This window comes from Delphinus delphis, chromosome 19, assembly GCF_949987515.2.
Source record: "Delphinus delphis chromosome 19, mDelDel1.2, whole genome shotgun sequence".
NCBI lineage: Eukaryota > Metazoa > Chordata > Mammalia > Artiodactyla > Delphinidae > Delphinus > Delphinus delphis.
The window spans coordinates 30,663,124-30,680,850 of record NC_082701.1 but is presented as its reverse complement, the minus strand read 5'-3'; the positions used below and the strand labels follow the sequence as shown (position 1 = coordinate 30,680,850).

At 53.1% G+C, this 17,727-nt stretch overlaps 1 protein-coding gene across 1 annotated transcript; it reads right to left on the bottom strand.

Moving 5' to 3' along the window:
• Window positions 1-1,388: 1,388 nt before the first annotated feature.
• MPO (myeloperoxidase) lies at window positions 1,389-11,431 on the bottom strand. Its single transcript, XM_059998229.1, has 14 exons — window positions 11,419-11,431; window positions 11,182-11,259; window positions 10,939-11,032; window positions 10,222-10,397; window positions 9,902-10,025; window positions 9,673-9,802; window positions 9,396-9,602; window positions 8,232-8,550; window positions 6,279-6,439; window positions 4,662-4,917; window positions 4,030-4,200; window positions 3,019-3,256; window positions 2,102-2,316; window positions 1,389-1,473 (listed from the first exon to the last, which is right to left on the bottom strand). The coding sequence occupies exons 2-13, from the start codon at window positions 11,255-11,257 to the stop codon at window positions 2,109-2,111; spliced, it is 2,160 nt and encodes a 719-aa protein (XP_059854212.1). The 5' UTR covers window positions 11,258-11,259; window positions 11,419-11,431; the 3' UTR covers window positions 1,389-1,473; window positions 2,102-2,108.
• Between the last annotated feature and the right edge of the window lie 6,296 nt (window positions 11,432-17,727).

Genomic DNA, 17,727 nt, shown 5'->3' with positions numbered 1-17,727 from the left:
AGTAAACATCTGGTGATTGACTACGGGTGCTGGCAATGACCTTGTTCCCCTCCCGAGGCAGGCCTTGGAATCACTGCCAAATGAGTAAGTGGATGTTTACAGCTCAGACATGTCTCACCACCAACAGGTCGTGTGCACGAGTCTATGGGGTGAGAGGGCACGGTCTGGTGGGATTTCAAAATGCTCTCAAAGAAAAAGAGGAGGCAAGGGGTTCCTGGGGAAAGAAGCCATGGCTGTGGGGTGGCAAGAGAGCCCTCAGTGCCACGGGGTCAAAGAGGGAGGAAATCCAAGCCTGGATTCCCCCAGAGCTAAAGTTAATTTCCCTTCCTGGGGCCCTTCAGGGAAATACCCTCTTCTTCTAGGCCAGTCCTTGGAGGCTGCGGGGCCTTTGACGGGCAGCTCCAGAACATGGCTAGCGCTGCCACCCAATACATATTCATGAGTTGTTTTAAAATGACCTTCCTGGGTAAGGTCAGCCCAGCCGGGGCCTCCAGATCCCCTGACTGGCGGGGCAGGGGTGGGAGGCACTTAGCCATCCTGTGGGAAAAGCCCAGGAGCCACAAGGCCTGGGCTGCAGCCCTGACTCTGGCACCCTCTTCTCTGAGGCCTCAGATGAGGCCCTTAACCTCACTGAACACCCCTCTTGTCATCAGTGAAACGGAGCTGAGTAGTATTTATCCTGCTAGGGTGACGTGCCGGGGGCTCCTATGGGCATGGGCCCCCAGCATCCTGCATGCTTTCAGGCTCCAGCTGTGGGTGCCCCTCCCCAAATGTGGGAAGAAGGGAGGGAACAGGGAGGGAATCTACCAATCAGAGGGATTAAGTTCCAGGCAAGTTTATTAGGGAAGCATGCGCCTTCCCCTCCCTCAGCCCAGCCTGCTGTCGCAGTCTGGGAACCTGGCCCCGTGAAGGCAAGAATGAGAAGGAGTCTGCTGTCCTAGGGCCTCCGAACCACTGTGCCAGCTGCAGGGATGCAGGATCCAGAGATGCCTTGTTATCTGGGGAGGGAACTACCTTCCCATCACCCCTCTGCTCTTCCTCTCCTGCAGTAAAAGTGTGTGTCCCCTCTATTTCCCGGCCTGACACAGAGTGAGCACATAGCAAATACTTCCCAGAGCAATGCACGAACAGAAGGGCTTGGGGACCACAATTCCTGTTCCCCGGGGAAGGTGAGCGAAGAGGGTCTGCTTGGTTTGGCCTGGCCCCTAGGCTTCTAAGAGCTGACTGCCTTCCACGTACGAATCGGCCAAAGGAGGACTCCTGGATGTCCTGACCCCCAGTTCAGAAAGGGCCCTGAAACACTGACCCCCCTGGTTCAAGTTCAGAGCCCAGAGCAAGCCTCATGCTGAGGGTCCAGCCCCACTGCAGACACAGCAAAGATCCCCATCAGTGATGTTTTATTCTCATAATCATCAGGTACAAACAAATGGTACAAAAGGGCCAGTGGGCCCCAGTCCCTCTCCAGGCAGGCTCCTGTGAAAAAGCAAGAGAAGAGAGTAAGGAAGACAAAGGGCAGCCAGGGACTGAGCCTGGCTCGCACGGGCCCATAACTCAACCACCACCCACAGTCCCACTGCTACTAGCCACTCCTCCGGGGTCGCTGGTTCACCTCTGCTACCCGGACCCTCTCAAGGTATAAGCTCCGTGAGGGCAGAAATGGTGTCTGACTTTTTCTGTATGTTTCCCATGCCTAGCACAGTGCCTGGCAGGTAGTAAGTGCTCAATAAACCGAGTACTAGAGAATGCAAATGGACCTTCTAAGGAGCCGTGATAGCTGTTATTTACAGAGAAGAAAATTCAGGCTTAGCAAAGGTTGAGGAACTTGTTCAAGGTCACATAGCTGGTGAGCTGCAGAGGCAGGATTTGAACCCAATGCACACAAAATACTACCCATGTTCACACACACACACAAAATGCAATTTATATTCATTGCGCACGTACACACACACACACACACACACATGAATGAATGTCTAGTCATTGGTTTTTCTGGCTGGCACCCAGAACAGGGATGGGCCCACCTAGGGAAGGGAGATCTCTGTGGTTCCAATTGGCCAGCCCAGGTATGCCCAACCTTCACCTCACCACTGCACCCCCTTACCCAGCCTCTAGTCCCTGTCCCTCCAGGAACCCAAGTCCAATGCAGGGAGTGCACTGCAGTTGACAAAGTCCCGAGGGAACGTGTTGGACTCGAAGATGTTGTTCTTGGACACGACGGTGATGCCTGTGTTGTCACAGATGATGCGGGGCAAGGAGATCTTGGCCAGGGCCTGCTGTTGCTGCGGGCTGAACACGCCCTTGTTCTGCCACCAAAACCTGCACGGGAACACCGCTGGCCATCATGCCTGAGGCCCTCCTGGGCCGGGAGGGCATCCACTGGCTGGAGATGCTCCCGGATGACAGAGGACCATGGCAGACACCGGCCCCACAGCACGGGGGAGCTCCAGGCCCTCAGGCAGCCCAGGGAGGTTCAAACAAATAGAGCCCCACTCACAGCTGCCCAGCTGCCTCCCCCACCCACACCCCAGCAGCCTCCGGGCACCGCTGATGACAGACCAGGAGCCAGGCCCCCACTCATTCACAATGTAGCCAGGGCTACATCCACGTGGGGAGAAAGGCCCTTGGGGGTGGTTTATAATTTGTCCACCTGGAGTGGGACACCTTTTAAGAATGATCCCAAAGGCGCGATTCAGGCTAGGGTAGAACTGGGTGTGATAGATGTCAGGACCCCAGGAGCAGCCGTGGGAAAGCGAGGATGGGACCTTTCAACAGAGATCGGCGGTGCCCGGGACCCGGAGAAGAAGTGACTACGAGTGGCATTTTCTCTCTTCCCTCCTTTACAACCAGGGGTCCAGGTGCCTCCTTGCTGCGCCCCCAACAGATTCAGGGCGCATTAGGGATGACCCTGAGGCTCCCCAGAACGCACTCCTTCTAGCAGGAGGAAGCTGGGGCCCCCGAGGGTAAGGGACAGGCCCACCGCCGCGCAGCGGGCCCGAGCCCCTCGGCCTCCGTCCTCACCGATCGCCATCGCGGAGCTTCCTGAACTGGGTCCCGATGAGGCAGGCGAGCAGCAGGCCCACGCGGCCTTTGCTGTTCAGGGGCTCGGCCACACCACCCATCCAGGTGTCGATGTTGTTGGGCGTGCCGTACTGGTCCATCAGCTTCCTCGCTAGGTCCAGGTTCTTCAGGACCGTGCCCAGCTCGCCCACCGTGCTGGGCTGCGGAAGCCCGCAGAAGCGCCTCCAGGCATTGTAGCCTGTATGGGGGGAGGGGAGAGACGCCCGTGGGTGGGTCCCAGAAAGGCCACCTTCCCAACACAGCGAGGCCATGTACTGAGGTACCTGAGGGAGGGGAGGACACAGAGGGGCTGCCACCAGGCTATAAACCCCACAGGGAACCCTGCGGCCTCTCCAGGGGCCTGGGGACAGCTGGGTCTCTCCAGGAGCCTCTCTTTCTCCCCTGTCCTCCCACCCTACGGTAAATCCTCAATCGCCATAACTCCTGCTGGCATCTCCCGGCCCCCTGTGGAGATCTCAGACCCGTGATGGGTGCAGTGTGTCTAGAAGGATCGGCCACACCAGCTGTCCTATGACACAGGCACGGGCGTGGCGTGAGGCTGATCTGGGCTCCCATTCCAGCTCTGTCATGGACGTGGCTGGAGAACCTGGGCAGATTCTGAATTTCTCCAAGCCTCGGTTTCCTCATCAGTAAAATGGAGGTGATAATAATCTCTTCCCCTCAGAATTCATGTAAAATGAAGCAAAGTGAAATGAGATGGAGACAGATTTTGAGACTGTGGGCAGGGGCTTGTGGTTATTACGATGATGCTCTAAGTTGGAGGGTTACAGCAACACAAAGGAGGTGGGAGGTGCTGGAAATGGGGCAGATGGGCCCAGGGAGAGGTAGGGGCCTGACCTCAGACCGCATCCTAAGAGCAACGTTCTGGGGGTTCGGGGGAGCCCTGGGCAGCTGGGGGCACTGGAGAGGGCAGGCCCTGGAGTGGGAGGTGGGGAGGGGCGGGGCCCTCACCTGGGAGGCCGTGGTCCCGGCTGCGCTGCATGTTTAGAGCGGGCAGGTCCAGCCCGATCCTCATGACCTGCTCAAACAGCCGCTCCCGGATCTCATCCACCGCGATTTGGTTCTGCAGATTCAGCTTCGCAGGGGTGGCCATGAGGCCCCGGAGGATGGGGTCGATGCCACCTGGGGCGAGAGGAGCAAGGTTGGGGGAAGGATCTGGCTCGGTATCAGAGCTCAGACCAGAGTCAGGCAGAACCGGGGGGATTGCAGAACAGGGCTGGGCATGTGCGGCTCTGGTGCCAAGGTGTCCCCAGCGGGCAGGTCCTCACTGAGGCTTTGAGGTCTCGGGGGGTAATGCCATTCAGACTGGCAAGGCTCAGGTGCTCCCAGCCCCTGGCCTCCTGGGTCACTGAGGATTATTCAGTACAACACACAGGAAGGAGCCAGCTCCTACAAGCCATCTCCACCAGAGTTCACCAGAGTCAGGTGAGCTCTGCTTGAAAGTCAGAGGCTGGAGAGTCAGATCAGATCCCCAAAGATGGAAGGAAAGAGGATCTGGTCCACCCTAGTTCCCTGTGACGAAGCCCACCCCCATCCCACCCTCGGCTGCCAGCTAACTCACTCCTGGCTTAGGTCCCGCTCACCTTCCAGCACAACCCTCCAGCTGGCAAAAAAGACCTTGCTGAGCGGAACACGAGGGTTGGGCTGCATAGGCTGGTACTGATCGTTCAGGCGGAACATGAAGGGCTGGATGAGGGTGTGGCCATAGCGGAAGGCGTTGGTGAAGACGTTGGCGATGCGCGGGTCCACCGAGTCATTGTAGGAGCGGTACTCGGGCAGGTACTTCCTCATGGCCTCCGGCCCCAGCACCAGGGGCAAGTAATCTCGGTAAGTGATGATCTAAAGAAAAGTCACGCAGAGCAGCCTCTCCACTCATCCCGCCCAGCAGATTCTTCACCTGCTCCTGACTCAGGGGATCCCTCCCTCGTATAAGGCCAGAGATTTGCCTCCCACAGCACTAGAGCTGAGTCTCACAGAGTGGCACCGCATGGCATAAACAGAGCTCTAGTGCTTGCCTGCTGTGTGCCCTTGGGCCAGTTATTAACCTCTCTGAGCCCCAGTTCCTCAAATGTAAATTACGGGTAATTATGCTGCTCTCTGCCCTAAAGTATTACATAAAAAAAGGGCTTTGTTACTCCTTGCAGTAGCTCCCTTGGCTTTGTTACCCATGGTCCCATTTCTCCTACAAACTTATTAGCTCCTTGAGGGCAAGGGTGGTGTCTCATTTCTCTTGAAATTACTCAGTGCCCAGCAAGTGCCTGGCTCACAGTAGGGTTCAATATATTGCCTGTAGGAGGAGGGGAAGCAAAATGGAAAAGGGCCACCCTAGATGCTTTCTCCCAGTGAAAAGAAAAGAGATGGAACAGTCCCACTCTAGATTCTAGACTCTGGAATTTCCTCTGAGGTTTAAATGAATCTCACTTTCTTAGTACAAATTGAAAACTCATCCTCAGCTCCAGCAACTCTCTCTCCTCCAGGGTCAAGGAGTATTAACAAGGGGTGTGCATGTGCGTGCGTGTGTGTGTGTGTGTGTGTGTGTGTGTGTGTGTGTGTGTGTTTATGTCTTGGGGAGACAATGGGGATGCTGGAGCATCAAAAGTTGGGAGAAAGGAAATCCCCTGGAGGTCCAGTGGTTAGGACCCTCTGCTTCCACTGCAGGGGGCACGAGTTCAATCCCTGGTCGGGGAACTAAGATTCCGCAAGCCATGTAGTGCGGCCAATAAATAAATAAATAAAGCATTTAAACATTTCAAAAAAAGTTCAGAGAACACCCCCCCATGGATAAGCGAGGATAAGGAGAGCAGGTGACCTGTGATAGAGCTCTAAAGAAGAGAAGGTGTGCAAAGGAGCCAAGGGTGATGATGAGATGAAGGAAAGGAGAAGCATTTACTGAACAGCTACTGTGCGCCAGGCACTTTAGAACCACCTGTTTAAACCTCCCAGTACCATTCCTGGGGGACAGGAAAGTATCAGTAGAAAGGTCAGCAAGCCTGGGAAAGAGGCGTTGGAAGGCAAGTGACCCTTGTCAGGTGCTTAGTATCTGCCAGGTATTTTCATATGTGTCCTTTAATCCTTACAGTATCATGGATGAAGAAACTGAAGCTCATGAGGGTTAATTTGCACTGATAAGATGTGGCAAAGGCATGTCTGGATCCCAAGTCTGCCGACCCCTGGCATCACTGACGCGCAGGACCGCCTACCTGGACCATGGCTCCCACGATCTTTCGGGCTTCCTGATAGAGCTTCTCTCCATTCCAGCAGGGGTTCAGGCGCTTGAGCTCTGTGGCCAGCCGGTTGTGCTCCCGCAGAAAGAGTGTGTGCATGGAGGTGAGCTCAGGCATCTCACTTGAGCGGCTGTCCCCTTGGGGAAGCAAGAGCTACTGTCATTCCTAAGACCTCCCTCCCAGAAAGGACTTGCTCCACTGAAACTCTCTCCCAAGCCAAGGCCTCAAATGCCCCCTACCCAGCCCTCCTCTGCACCCATCTTTCCACGCCATGCTCAGTTTACACCTCCTCTAGGAAGCCTGCCTTGATGCCCTGGTCCACCATAATAGCTCTTCCTCTCTTTAGTGGCACTGCTGGTCAGAGATGCTCATTCACTAAGCACCAGATCTGACACAAGACTTGCCACCTTCCCACACCTGAGACTGGTAGCACCTTGAGGACAAGGACCATGGCTTATGCCTTTTTGTATCTGACCCTCCCACCCAATGTATACCTAGACACATGGGGTTTAACACAGTGCCTGGTACAAAATAGGAGATCCATGAATACAGCTTGATTGACTTATTCTCTTGATTCAGGGAAGGCCAGAAAGTAGCATGCACGTTGGCTCTCCCTATTTTCCTGTCCATGTGAGACACAGTGAATGATCACAGCCCTCTCTCCTGCTAAAATTGGATGCAACCTCAGAATCCTTCTTAACACAGGACTCTAGAAAGCCAGTACCATCTGTTCAGAACTGCCATCTGCACCTTACTGCATGCTAATTGTGCAGCCTACTCAGGGCAGGGAGCCAGGGCACAGGATGTTTGAAGTCCACCCCTGAGACTGTGCAAAAGAATGAAGTGTGACCCTCTGATCCCTCAAGTCCTCCCCTAAACCTGCTCTGGAAGTACCAGAGGGTTAGGGCCAAGCCCATTTCTGCAGGACCCTGGGTTCAGTCCTCCACAGCTCTAAAGTTTGTCGAGAAGGATATTCTCTGAGAGCAGCTTTTCTTCCCACAACCTGACAGAGGTCATGACCATCCAGGCTGGGAACATGTGGCTCAACCCCATGAGGAGGCCAAGGAGTGCTGCTCTTCCCCCATTAGCCCAGAAAAGCCCACACTGGTGCTGACCTTGATTCTCCTCCCCAGGGCCCACCCATCAGGAGCCACCAGGAGGTGGAGAAAGAAAGGCCTCAGACCCACTGTTGGGTTTAAACGTAAAAGTGTAAAATTTCTGGGCACTACCACCATCATTGCCCCAACCACATCCACAGGAATGCCAGCTGTTTAAATCGAAAATCCCACCCTCTCTCATTACAGGGAATCAAGGTGGATAGGCGGTGATGTGCTGGAGCAGCTCTGTCCAATAGAACATGAAGATGGAAATGTTCTACATTTGAGCTGTCCTATATGGAAGCCACTAGCCTACGAGGCTGTTGAGCATTTGAAATGTAGCTAGCGCAGTGGAGGAATCTTGTTTTTAATTTAAGTTCATTTAAATTAACTTACACGTAAATGAAAATAGCCATGTGTGGCTAGTGGCTACCATATTGGATACTGTGATTCTAGAGGGTGAGGGTGCCATGTTGCTCTCTGTCCCTTCAGTTCCCTGTTCCTGGAGGACTCAACTTTCCTCTCTCCCAGAGTCCAGAGGGAAAGAGAGCGACCGAGAAAGGGCTGAACAGATGGACAGAGGCTCGCTCCTTGGCCAGCCCTGAGTCTCCTTCTTAGGTCTGGGGTTATTGTTTTTGTTGGTTTGGGGTTTTGTTTCTGTTTCGCCTCTCTGGCTCCATCCAACTTGTTACCAAGGCAACTGGATTAATATCATGAAGTTGATGAGGACAGTCTCTCTAAATGCAAACCCACAAGGGGCTCTCAAACGGGCCCGCTGTGGCTCCGGTAGGGGGCGCCCGTGCGTCAGCCCAAGTCCCTGCCCAAGACTGACCTGCCAGGAAGCAGGGGATGTTCGCGGTGCGGTTGGTGAGCAGGCACGGGTCATCGTGCAGGTTGTCAAAGGGCAGCAGGGCCCGACCGTTGTCATGGAAGCGGGTGTTGACGGCCAGCAGCCCCAGCTGGTTGGTCAGGTTGCGCAGCTTCATGGCCAAGGGGTCCTCGCTGCCATACACCATGCTGGCGTCCACGAAGGAGGTGAGCGCATTGATCTGGTTGCGGACGGTGATGTTGCTCCCTTTGCAGGCCGGGCTGGAGCGGAAGAAAGGGATGCAGTCGCGTTGGTTCTTGATGCGGGGGTCATCGGGCGGGATCTGCGGCACAGAGAGAGGCCCGGCGGGCGCGCCGAGGACAGGGACAGAGATCAGGAGTGGCTTTCCCCCGCCCACCCTCCTGAAGGCCTTAATTCCCACCTCGGAAGCAGCCTAGAGCCCAGGACCAGAGGGGGCAACCCAGATACTAAAATGGAGCTCCTCGGCCCCCTCGGCCGGCAGGAAGGCGTCTCAAGGCCCCCAGGGGATCAGCCTGAGTTTCCACCAGCAGAGCGCCTCCACGCTGGAGGGGTGACGAGTAGGATGCTGGCGTGGGGGATGTGGGGCCCGCTGAAGGGGGTGTGGCCAGTCCTCTGACCCCTCCCCCCAAACCTCCTTTCTCTCCTCTTTTCTGTCTCTGCTCCTCCCTCCTCTGTTCTCTAGATCTGGTCTCTACACTCTCCGGGGGCCTCCTCTCCCTTTCCCCTTCCTCTCTCTCACTCTGGCCCCTGTGTCTCTCTCCCTTTGGCCCCTGTGTCTCTCTCCCTCTCTCTCGGATCCTCCTTCCTTCTTTCTCCCCTCGTCTACCTACTCTGCACGTGCCTCGACCAACCAGCCCACTCTCAGCCCTGCTCCAACCCCAAAACCCAGCCTCTGTGTGATGTGGGCTTGGGGAGAGGGAGCCCGTGAGTGGGGAGGGAGGAGGACTGAGCCCCCGGCACCTGCACACAGAGGTTTGAGGGACGGTGGGAAGGTCCCTAGCCCAGAGTGGCGGGGGATGGGGGCTCAGGGCCAGTCTTGCTGGGAGCCAGGGAAGGAAGGCTGGGCAGGGAGGGAGGTGTTCCCTTCCGGGAACGCTGCCCCTCCCGCGACCCGGCAGGCTGGCCGGTGGGGCAGGGAGGGAGTACCTTGAGCGGGAAGCAGGGAGGCTGCTGCAGGCAGCTGGTCTCGCAGTTGATGCCAGTGAGGAAGGAGACACGGGCGGCTGGCTCGGGGGTGAAGTCGAGGTCGTGGTCGAGCAGCTGGCCCCACTGCATGAACATGAGCGAGCGCTCCTGGTCCGGGGTCAGGTTCTCCGTGGGGAAGCGCACGATGTCGTTCGAGACGGCGCGAGCCTGCGGGACACGGGGAGTCAGGGGCCCTGGCCTCGGCCGGGCCTCTCCCACTCCGCGGGCCAGGGCTCACCAGGGGCACCGGGAAGCCGTTGCGCTTGACCCCGGGCGTCCAGCCGAAGGGCAGGGAGAAGCCATCCTCGTACTCCGCCGGCAGCCAGCGCGCAAAGGCGCGGTTGGAGGCCCCTAGCGTGGGGCTGCGCCTGCAGGGGTGGGGGAACAGGGCGCTGACGCCATGTGGCCGGGACCACCCTCCTCTAGCCACCACCCGCCCGCCGAGGGGAGGTCCCCAGCGGCCGCACCTGTTGTTGCACTGCCCGGTGATGGTTCGGTACTGGTCCTCCTCTGGGCACCTCACCCCCAGGTCCTGGTAGGCGCAGCCGCTAGTCTTGGACAGCAGATTCAGCTGGGCAGGTGTCAGCACGTCTGCGGGGCCGGGAAAGTAGGGGGCGAGTGGGAGCTGAGACCCTATTTTCTATCCTCTGCTGGGGAGCCTCGGTTAGGGGGTGTGATGTGAGGACATGGAGGGGACGCTAGGATGCCTGCTGAGACCCCCTGGAAAGAGGGGTTGGGGGAGCCACTGGGATTGAGCGAGGGTCTGGGGATGTAGAGGGAATGGTACCCGTGACATTGAAGCGGCCTGGCCACAGGGGCCGCAGCTTCCTCTCCAGCAGGCCTAGGGCCACGTGCAGGTAGTCAGCTGCCCTCACAGCTGTCCTGGTGGCTGCCACTGGCTGCTTGAAGTAGGACAGGAGGTCCATGGGGCTGGCCGAGCCACTGTGAAGCCGCCGCTTGATGCTGCTTGGGGGAGGGAGGAGGGAGGGCCAGAGAAGGGAGGCAGAGACACTCAGCACAGCCCCAGCCCAGGGTTCTGGACACAGAGGACAGTGTAGACAGACCCACAGTTAGGAAGCAGGTTTCTCTTTTTAAACGGGGTTTGGACCTGGGTGCCCAGAGGCCAGGCCACGGGAGGCATGGTTTGGAAAATGTTCTCGCACCCAGAGATAAAAAGACTGACAGGGCTTCCCTGGTGGCGCAGTGATTGAGAGTCCGCCTGCCGATGCAGGGGACACGGGTTCGTGCCCCAGTCCGGGAGGATCCCACATGCCGCGGAGCGGCTGGGCCCATGAGCCATGGCCGCTGAGCCTGCGCGTCCGGAGCCTGTGCTCCGCAACGGGAGAGGCCACAACAGTGAGAGGCCCGCGTACCGCAAAAAAAAAAAAAAAAGACTGACAGACAGAGGGCCCCACGCCCAGCCACAAATTCCCCACTGTCTGTTCCTTCTCTGAAAGGCCTGAGACAGCCTTGCCCAGAGCCACGCCGTACCCCGGCGCCCCACCTTTCCCGCCGCTCCTTGTAGGCTTTGTCCACTAGCCGCTTGGCCTCCTCCATGCAGGTCAGCACCACTGAGGTCTCCACTTCCCCCAGGACAGCTGCCCAGAACAGGGGTCACGAGGTCAGGAATGGGCCCAAAGCCCCCATCAGGCCCTAGAGCCCGGGTGACTTACACTGAGGAAAGGCATCCCGGGGACTCAGAACCTCCCCCAACACACCAGCTTTTCCCTTCCTTCTGAACTGTTACCTGGGGCGGCACCCTCAGAAGGCTGGGGCATGGCTAGAATGACCAGGAGTCCTGCTAGGCCCAGGGGCAGCTTCATCTCTGCAGCAAGACCCCAAGCCCAGTAAGTGTCCAAAGCCCACAGGGCATTTAGGGAGAAGAGAGCCCCATGTCCCTCTCCTCCCAGGCCCCTCACTCCCACCGTCACCCCCCAGTGCCCCCTCAGTGGGTTCTGCCAACAGACGGAGTCCAGGGCCCTACCTCCAAAGTTCCCGTGCTCCAGCGGCAGTGACATCACCTCTTAGCTAAATCTGGGCTTTTATGTCCTCCAAGCTGGGGGAGGGGCAGGGCAGATGAGGCCCGCCCCTGGAGACTGAACTCTCTCTCCTCCCCGCCTGGGCCCGGGGTGCTTAGAAAGAGTTCTCTGATATGGGTGATACGGGCAGGAGAGGAGGGACCAGAACTGTCTTCGGCCTTTGAACTTAGCACCCCCAGAGTTTCTCAGCTCCCCACTGTGTGCCTAGACCAGTGCTGTCCCCAGGGGGCGCAGACAACTAACCGTACCCCCTCCAAAATTCTGGTTCAACTGAGTCTCCAAGGTTCCTTTGAAAGGGACAAAAGTTAGGAACTGACAACCTAAGGAATTATGGGAAACAGAAGGTGAAGGAGAGACCTGGAGTGATGATGGCCCGATCCGCCTCAGGGCACCTTGCCCCACCCCCAACAGTAACCTGACCCCTGTGACCAACCTTGATGGGCAGCCCTCCATTCTTGGAGAAGGCTAAAGGGACAGGAAATCTGGCTGGGGACCGTTGGGCTTCACAGGAAAGAAGACCCTGGGGGCCGTGGGCTGAGGACCAAGGTTAACTTCCTCTATCCCTCTCTTCATCCCCTTTCCTCTTGGCTTTTGGTAGGGGGCTGTCTCCAACATCCCCACCATCTGCCCCCAGATTTCAGGAACGAGGAGAGAAGCGAGCTGGTTGTGGTTAGTGGTCAGTTGGGTGACACAGCCCAGTGCCTCCCAGGGACAAGATCAGTGTCGTTAGGATTTGCATTAAACTTTTGAAATAGAAGAGGGAGAAGCCCTGGGGAAGACTGGCCAAGGGACTGCCATTCCGCAGCAGGAAAAGGTACCCTACGACTAATGACTGTGTCTGTCCACCTCCCTGTGCCTTCGTCAGGCTGGGCACGTGCCAGCCGTGGCCCCCATGTCCTGTTTGGTCTACCCACACCTCCTACCTTCAGATACCCTCCTGCACTCACTCTCGCCTTCTATGCCCAGACCACATCTTGGCCAAGGAACAGGGGACAGAGACATCTTCCCAATGTGCCCAGTGATCCTGTCATCTGCCAGGAAGCAGAGTCCAGGGGCCCATGAGAGGGGAGGCCATTCTTCCAGCCTTGTTCTGCCAGGTACTTGCTATGGGTGAACTTGGACGAATGGCTCTTTGTGAATCAGGTTCTAGAATTGTATAGGCTTTTGAAAATACTTCTTTTTTCATCCTGTAAGTAACATCTATTTCCATACATGAAATGTTATAGAATAAGTAAATAAAATATTTACAATCAGGTGAGGTTATGTGTAATTTTTTTTCTTTCCAGGTTTGCCATCTTCACATAAATAAGAAGCAGGAAGGAAAATAATTTCCCATAATCCCACCACTCACCAATAACCCCATTTCATAATTTTATATCCTATATGTAGATATAATATGTATTTTAAGCAGTGATAAGAACATACTTTAGGGGAATTCCCTGGCAGTCCAATGGTTAGGACTTGGCGCTTTCATGCCATGGCCCGGGTTCAATCCCTGGTCAGGGAACTAAGATCCCACAAGCCACGTGGTGAGGCCAAAAATATATATTATTTTTAATATTTACTATTACTTTAAATATTATTTTACAATCTACTTTTTTTTTAATTTTATTTATTTATTTTTGGCTGTGTTGGGTCTTCGTTGCTGTGCGCAGGCTTTCTCTAGTTGCGGCAAGCGGGGGCTACTCTCTGTTGCGGAGCACGGGCTCTAGGCGTGCGGGCTTCGGTAGTTGTGGCTCGCGGGCCCTAGAGCGCAGCCTCAGTAGTTGTGACACAAGGACTTAGTTGCTCCGCAGCACGTGGGATCTTCCCAGACCAGGGCTCGAACCCGTGTCCCCTGCATTGGCAGCCGGATTCTTAACCACTGTGCCACCAGGGAAGCCCCTACAATCTACTTTTAATACGTAATTTAGCCTGGACATCTCTCTGTCAATAAAAAGATTTATTTCGTTTCTATGTCTGCGTAATATTTGGTATGAAATACTATGTTTTATTCACTAATCCTCTCTCGTTAGATACTCGGGTCATTTCCTATTTTCACTGTTATAAGCAGTACTAGGGTCGTTATCCATGGAGTTAAATCTCTAGTCGCATCTTCAGTTATTTCCTTAGGTAAAAAGTCCTAGAGGTAAAATTGCTGCATATTTGGGTATCCACGTTTATAAGGCTTTCACCCTCCCGTCAGCCATGCGTGGGAGCACCTGTTCCCCATCGCCCTCATCAACTCTGACGATTAGTGTTCCTTTACTCTTTTAAGGGAATTGTCAGAGCCCAAGAGGTAAGAGACATTTAATACAAGTTCCTCATAGCACAGATGAGAAAGATGGAGGTCTGGGAAGGAAATAACTTTGCCTAGGGCAGCAGTGTGGCACAGCTCAGAAAACTCTAGTTGTCAGGTCTCTTGACTTACAAATGAGTGCTGTTTACCCAGTGGCCTCTGCAGGTTTATTGCTGACCTTTCACTCAGGCATTTGCTCAATGAGTAGGTACCGAGCCCCCGCACATGACAGGTACTGTGCTGGCCGTTGGGTGCCCTCCGTTGAGCAAAGGCCCTTTCCTCCGTGAGCACAGGGGGATGCAGACCGATGGCAGCCCAACAACCTTGTGCAGGGCTCTTTGGGAGCATCAGAGAAGGCTTTTTTGAGGAATTGGTGCTTGAGACTGTCTTGAAGAATGTTTATAAGTTGGACACAGGGAGGAAGAGCATTCTGGACCCAGAGGATGACACAGCAAAAGCCTTGACACAGGTGGGCTTCGTCCAGACAGTTCCACCATGGGGGACAGGGTGGGGCAGGATGAGGCTGATACGGCAGGCAGAGGCCCAGGACACAACGCTCTTGCTGACCTCCTGAGAAGTTCTTGTCCTGAAGGCTCCAGGGAGCCACGAAGGCCCTGAAGTGCATGGTCAGAGTTCATTTTAGGAAGCTCACTGGCTGCCAAGTGGAATGTGCACTGAGGGGACAGGCCCAGAGGCCATGTGCCAGGCAGGAGGCGTTGCAGTGATTCATGGGCGTCAAGAGACCTGCCCTGATTTCTCACGGGTGGTGTTGAGGCAATGAATGAAAAACTAAAGGCTTTTCAAAGGATGACGTTAAAATGCCCTTCACTCTCTATGCATGTGGAGGGGGTAGAATTCTCAAGATTTATAATCCCCAAGCCACCTGCCTTTGGCTCAGGGCAGGGGCTGTGGGTCTCCATTTGTGTGCAGAGGTTTGAGATGCTCTGTGATGATGTGAGATGCTCTTTATGATGTTTCCAACCAATTAGTAATGGCCCAGGTGGGACCACTGTAAGGCTGCCCAGTCTGTATCTCTGTTGATCCCTCATCGAGGCCCTATTTGTCTGGCTCAGGTGTAATTGAGGCTCAGAGGGCTTCTCAGCACGCAGAATAACCAGAAGGAGAATGTCTGCCCGAGGAGATATTTCAGACAAGCCTTGTCCCACAACTTACCCCCTAGCTCCCTATCCTGGGGGTGGCCTCTGGAGGGCACTGATGAGACTGCTACACCTCATGACTATAGCCCTTTGAGGGAGCCCCTCCACCCACCCACACCTACTGCCCTCCTTCTCTCCATTTACCTTCCCAAACATCCCCACTCCTAGGGTGAAATCCAACTGTCTATGGGGTAACGGGCTCTCTCTGCTACTGCTTGCAAAACAGCTTGTTCTTTCTTAATGCTGTTTAGGAAACAGTTCAGTTGGGATTACAGCCAGATTTCCTGTGTGTGTGTGTGTGTGTGTGTGTGTGTGTGGTTGGAGTGAAGGGGGCTTATGGAAGCTGGGGAGAGGATGGGGGCAGTGACTCCTCAAACACCCCAATTGCACCCAGTCCAAAGTCTTTGTTTTCTCTCTCTTTAAAGTTTTAAAAGTTAATTTAGAATTAGGCAGGTAATTAATACCTGGATATCTTTTGAATAAAATTAAAATATTACAGGTCAGTTTCAAGCTCCCTCTAGATTAGGTTATTACACCATTTCCAATTACAGTCCCTTTCCCCCAGTCCTGAGACATAAACACTTTTGTCATTTTTGTATTTGTCCTTCCAAACCTTTTTACTTTACATTCATTTATACATATGGATCTGTGGGAAATATTCTTCTAGATTTTTCCATAAATGATGTCACATTATACACATTGCTCAGCAGCATGCTTCTCTCACTCAATAATACCTCTCGCAGATCTGTTATCATGTGCTCCTTGGAGAACTATCTCACTTTTTTGACTGTTACCCGGTATTCTTCAGATGAGGTATACCTCCACTATGCCACCCTTCCTCTATTGATGGAAGCCGACATTTTTCCATTTTTCACTATTAAAAACAATGCAGCAAGAGCCTCCTTGTTCACACACACGTGTTCTCCTGGGTAAAGATTGAGAAGTCTGTCATGGGTTTTGTGCATTTTAAATTTTTAACAGATATCACCAAACTGTCCTCCAAATGGTAAAATTCTCATAGGCAAAGATTAGAATCACATTATTGGTTCAATTTTTATTTACTTGATTACGAGTGAGATTGTGCATCATTGTACGCATATTATCTCCTCTGTAAATTTCCTGGGCTTGGTCTTGTCCAGTTTCCTATTGATTATCACTCTTTTTACTGAAGTGCAAAAGTTATTGTGTGTTCTGGATGAACAGTCGTCTGTCATGTATGTTGCTAATATTTTTTTCCAGTCTTGTCACTTTTCATTTATGTTTTTTACAGGGTCTTAATTTTGAGGCGGTCAAATTAATCAATCTTTTCCTCTTGGATCTTCCTTTTCAGACTTGTTTAAGAGGATCTTCCCTTTTTCAAAAATCACATGTATATTCTTCTAAAACCTGAATACTTCGATTTTTCACATTTAGATCACCATTTGGAATTTGTGTGTGTGAACAGTGTAAGAAACCAAGCTACCTTCATTTCTTTCCAAATGGAAAACCAGTTGTCCCAGTGCCTTTAACTGAATAATCTGTCATTTCTCCACTGAGCTGAGATGCTACTTTTATCACTCACCATAAATGCGTGTGTGTGTTTCTAGATTATTCTATTCTACTGATCTACTAGTCTAGCTGTCAATTCCGATGTCGATACCTAAACGTTGCAGTTGCCACAACTTTATAATATGTTTTGATTTCTCGTGAGATAAATTCTCCTTCCTCATTCTTCTTTTTCAAAAGAATCTTCAACATTCTAACATATTTTCTCTCTTGTGAATTTTTGAGTGTCTAGTTCCATGAGAAATCCAGTTGAGATTTTTATTGATATTGTATTCAATTTATACACAAATTTGGTGACATTTGGCATCTTATGATATTAAATCTTCCTATCCATGCACATTCATCCATTCAACATGTATTTCCTGAGCACCTCTGTGCCAGCACTGTTCTTGGCACTGGGGATATAGCAATTAACAAATTACTTGGTCTCACGGAGCTTACATTCTTGAGTAATACAATGTACCATTTTATTTGTCTACTTTTATAGTCTTCATTGAAGTGTTATTGTTTTACCCTCTTGTTAGGTTTATTCCTAAGTACTCTCTTTTTGGAAAATGTATATACATTTAGCCTTTAAGTTTCTCCACAGAACTTGTAAAATCTTATAAACATTCTCTTTCCCTTAAAAGCTTTCAAGGTAAGGATTCTTTTAAAAAATTAATTATTTACTTGTTTTTGGCTGCGTTGGGTCTTTGTTGCTCCGTGCAGCTTTCTCTAGTTGTGGTGAGCGGGGGCTACTCTTCGTTGAGATGCACAGGCTTCTCACTGTGGTGGCTTCTCTTGTTGCGGAGCACGAGCTCTAGGCGCGCAGGCTTCAGTAGTTGTGGCACTCAGGCTCAGTAGTTGTGGCTCGCGGGCTCTAGAGCACAGGCTTCAGTAGTTGTGGCACTCAGGCTCAGTAGCTGTGGCTCGCGGGCTCTAGAGTGCAGGCTCAGTAGTTATGGGGCATGGGCTTAGTTGCTCCGCGGCATGTGGGGTCTTCCCGGACCAGGGCTTGAACACATGTCCCTTGCATTGGCAGGCGGATTCTTAACCAGTGCGCCACCAGGGAAGCCCCAAGGTAAGTATTTTTAAAGAAAAAAATTTAGTATGCTTCTTTCGGTTCTCTTTAGAAGGTAAATTCATAGAGCAGAAAAACGTTGGACATTTTTAACCCTCCGTTCTAGAGAGGTTGCACTTCCTATTTACTGAACAAGATTAAAACATTTTAAAGAGTGAACATTCAAGCTTTTGTTAGTTTCAAATAATGGTTCCCAAATTTGTTTAGGGTAGTA

Excerpts from the sequence above, each read along its gene's own strand:
- MPO (XM_059998229.1), bottom strand. The coding sequence starts at position 11,257 with ATGAAGCTGCCCCTGGGCCTAGCAGGACTCCTGGTCATTCTAGCCATG. Across the intron at positions 10,398-10,938 it reads TACAAGGAGCGGCGGGAAAG|CATCAAGCGGCGGCTTCACA; the intron begins GTGGGGCGCCGG and ends TCCCCCAAGCAG. Across the intron at positions 4,201-4,661 it reads CTGGAGGGTTGTGCTGGAAG|GTGGCATCGACCCCATCCTC; the intron begins GTGAGCGGGACC and ends CTCTCGCCCCAG.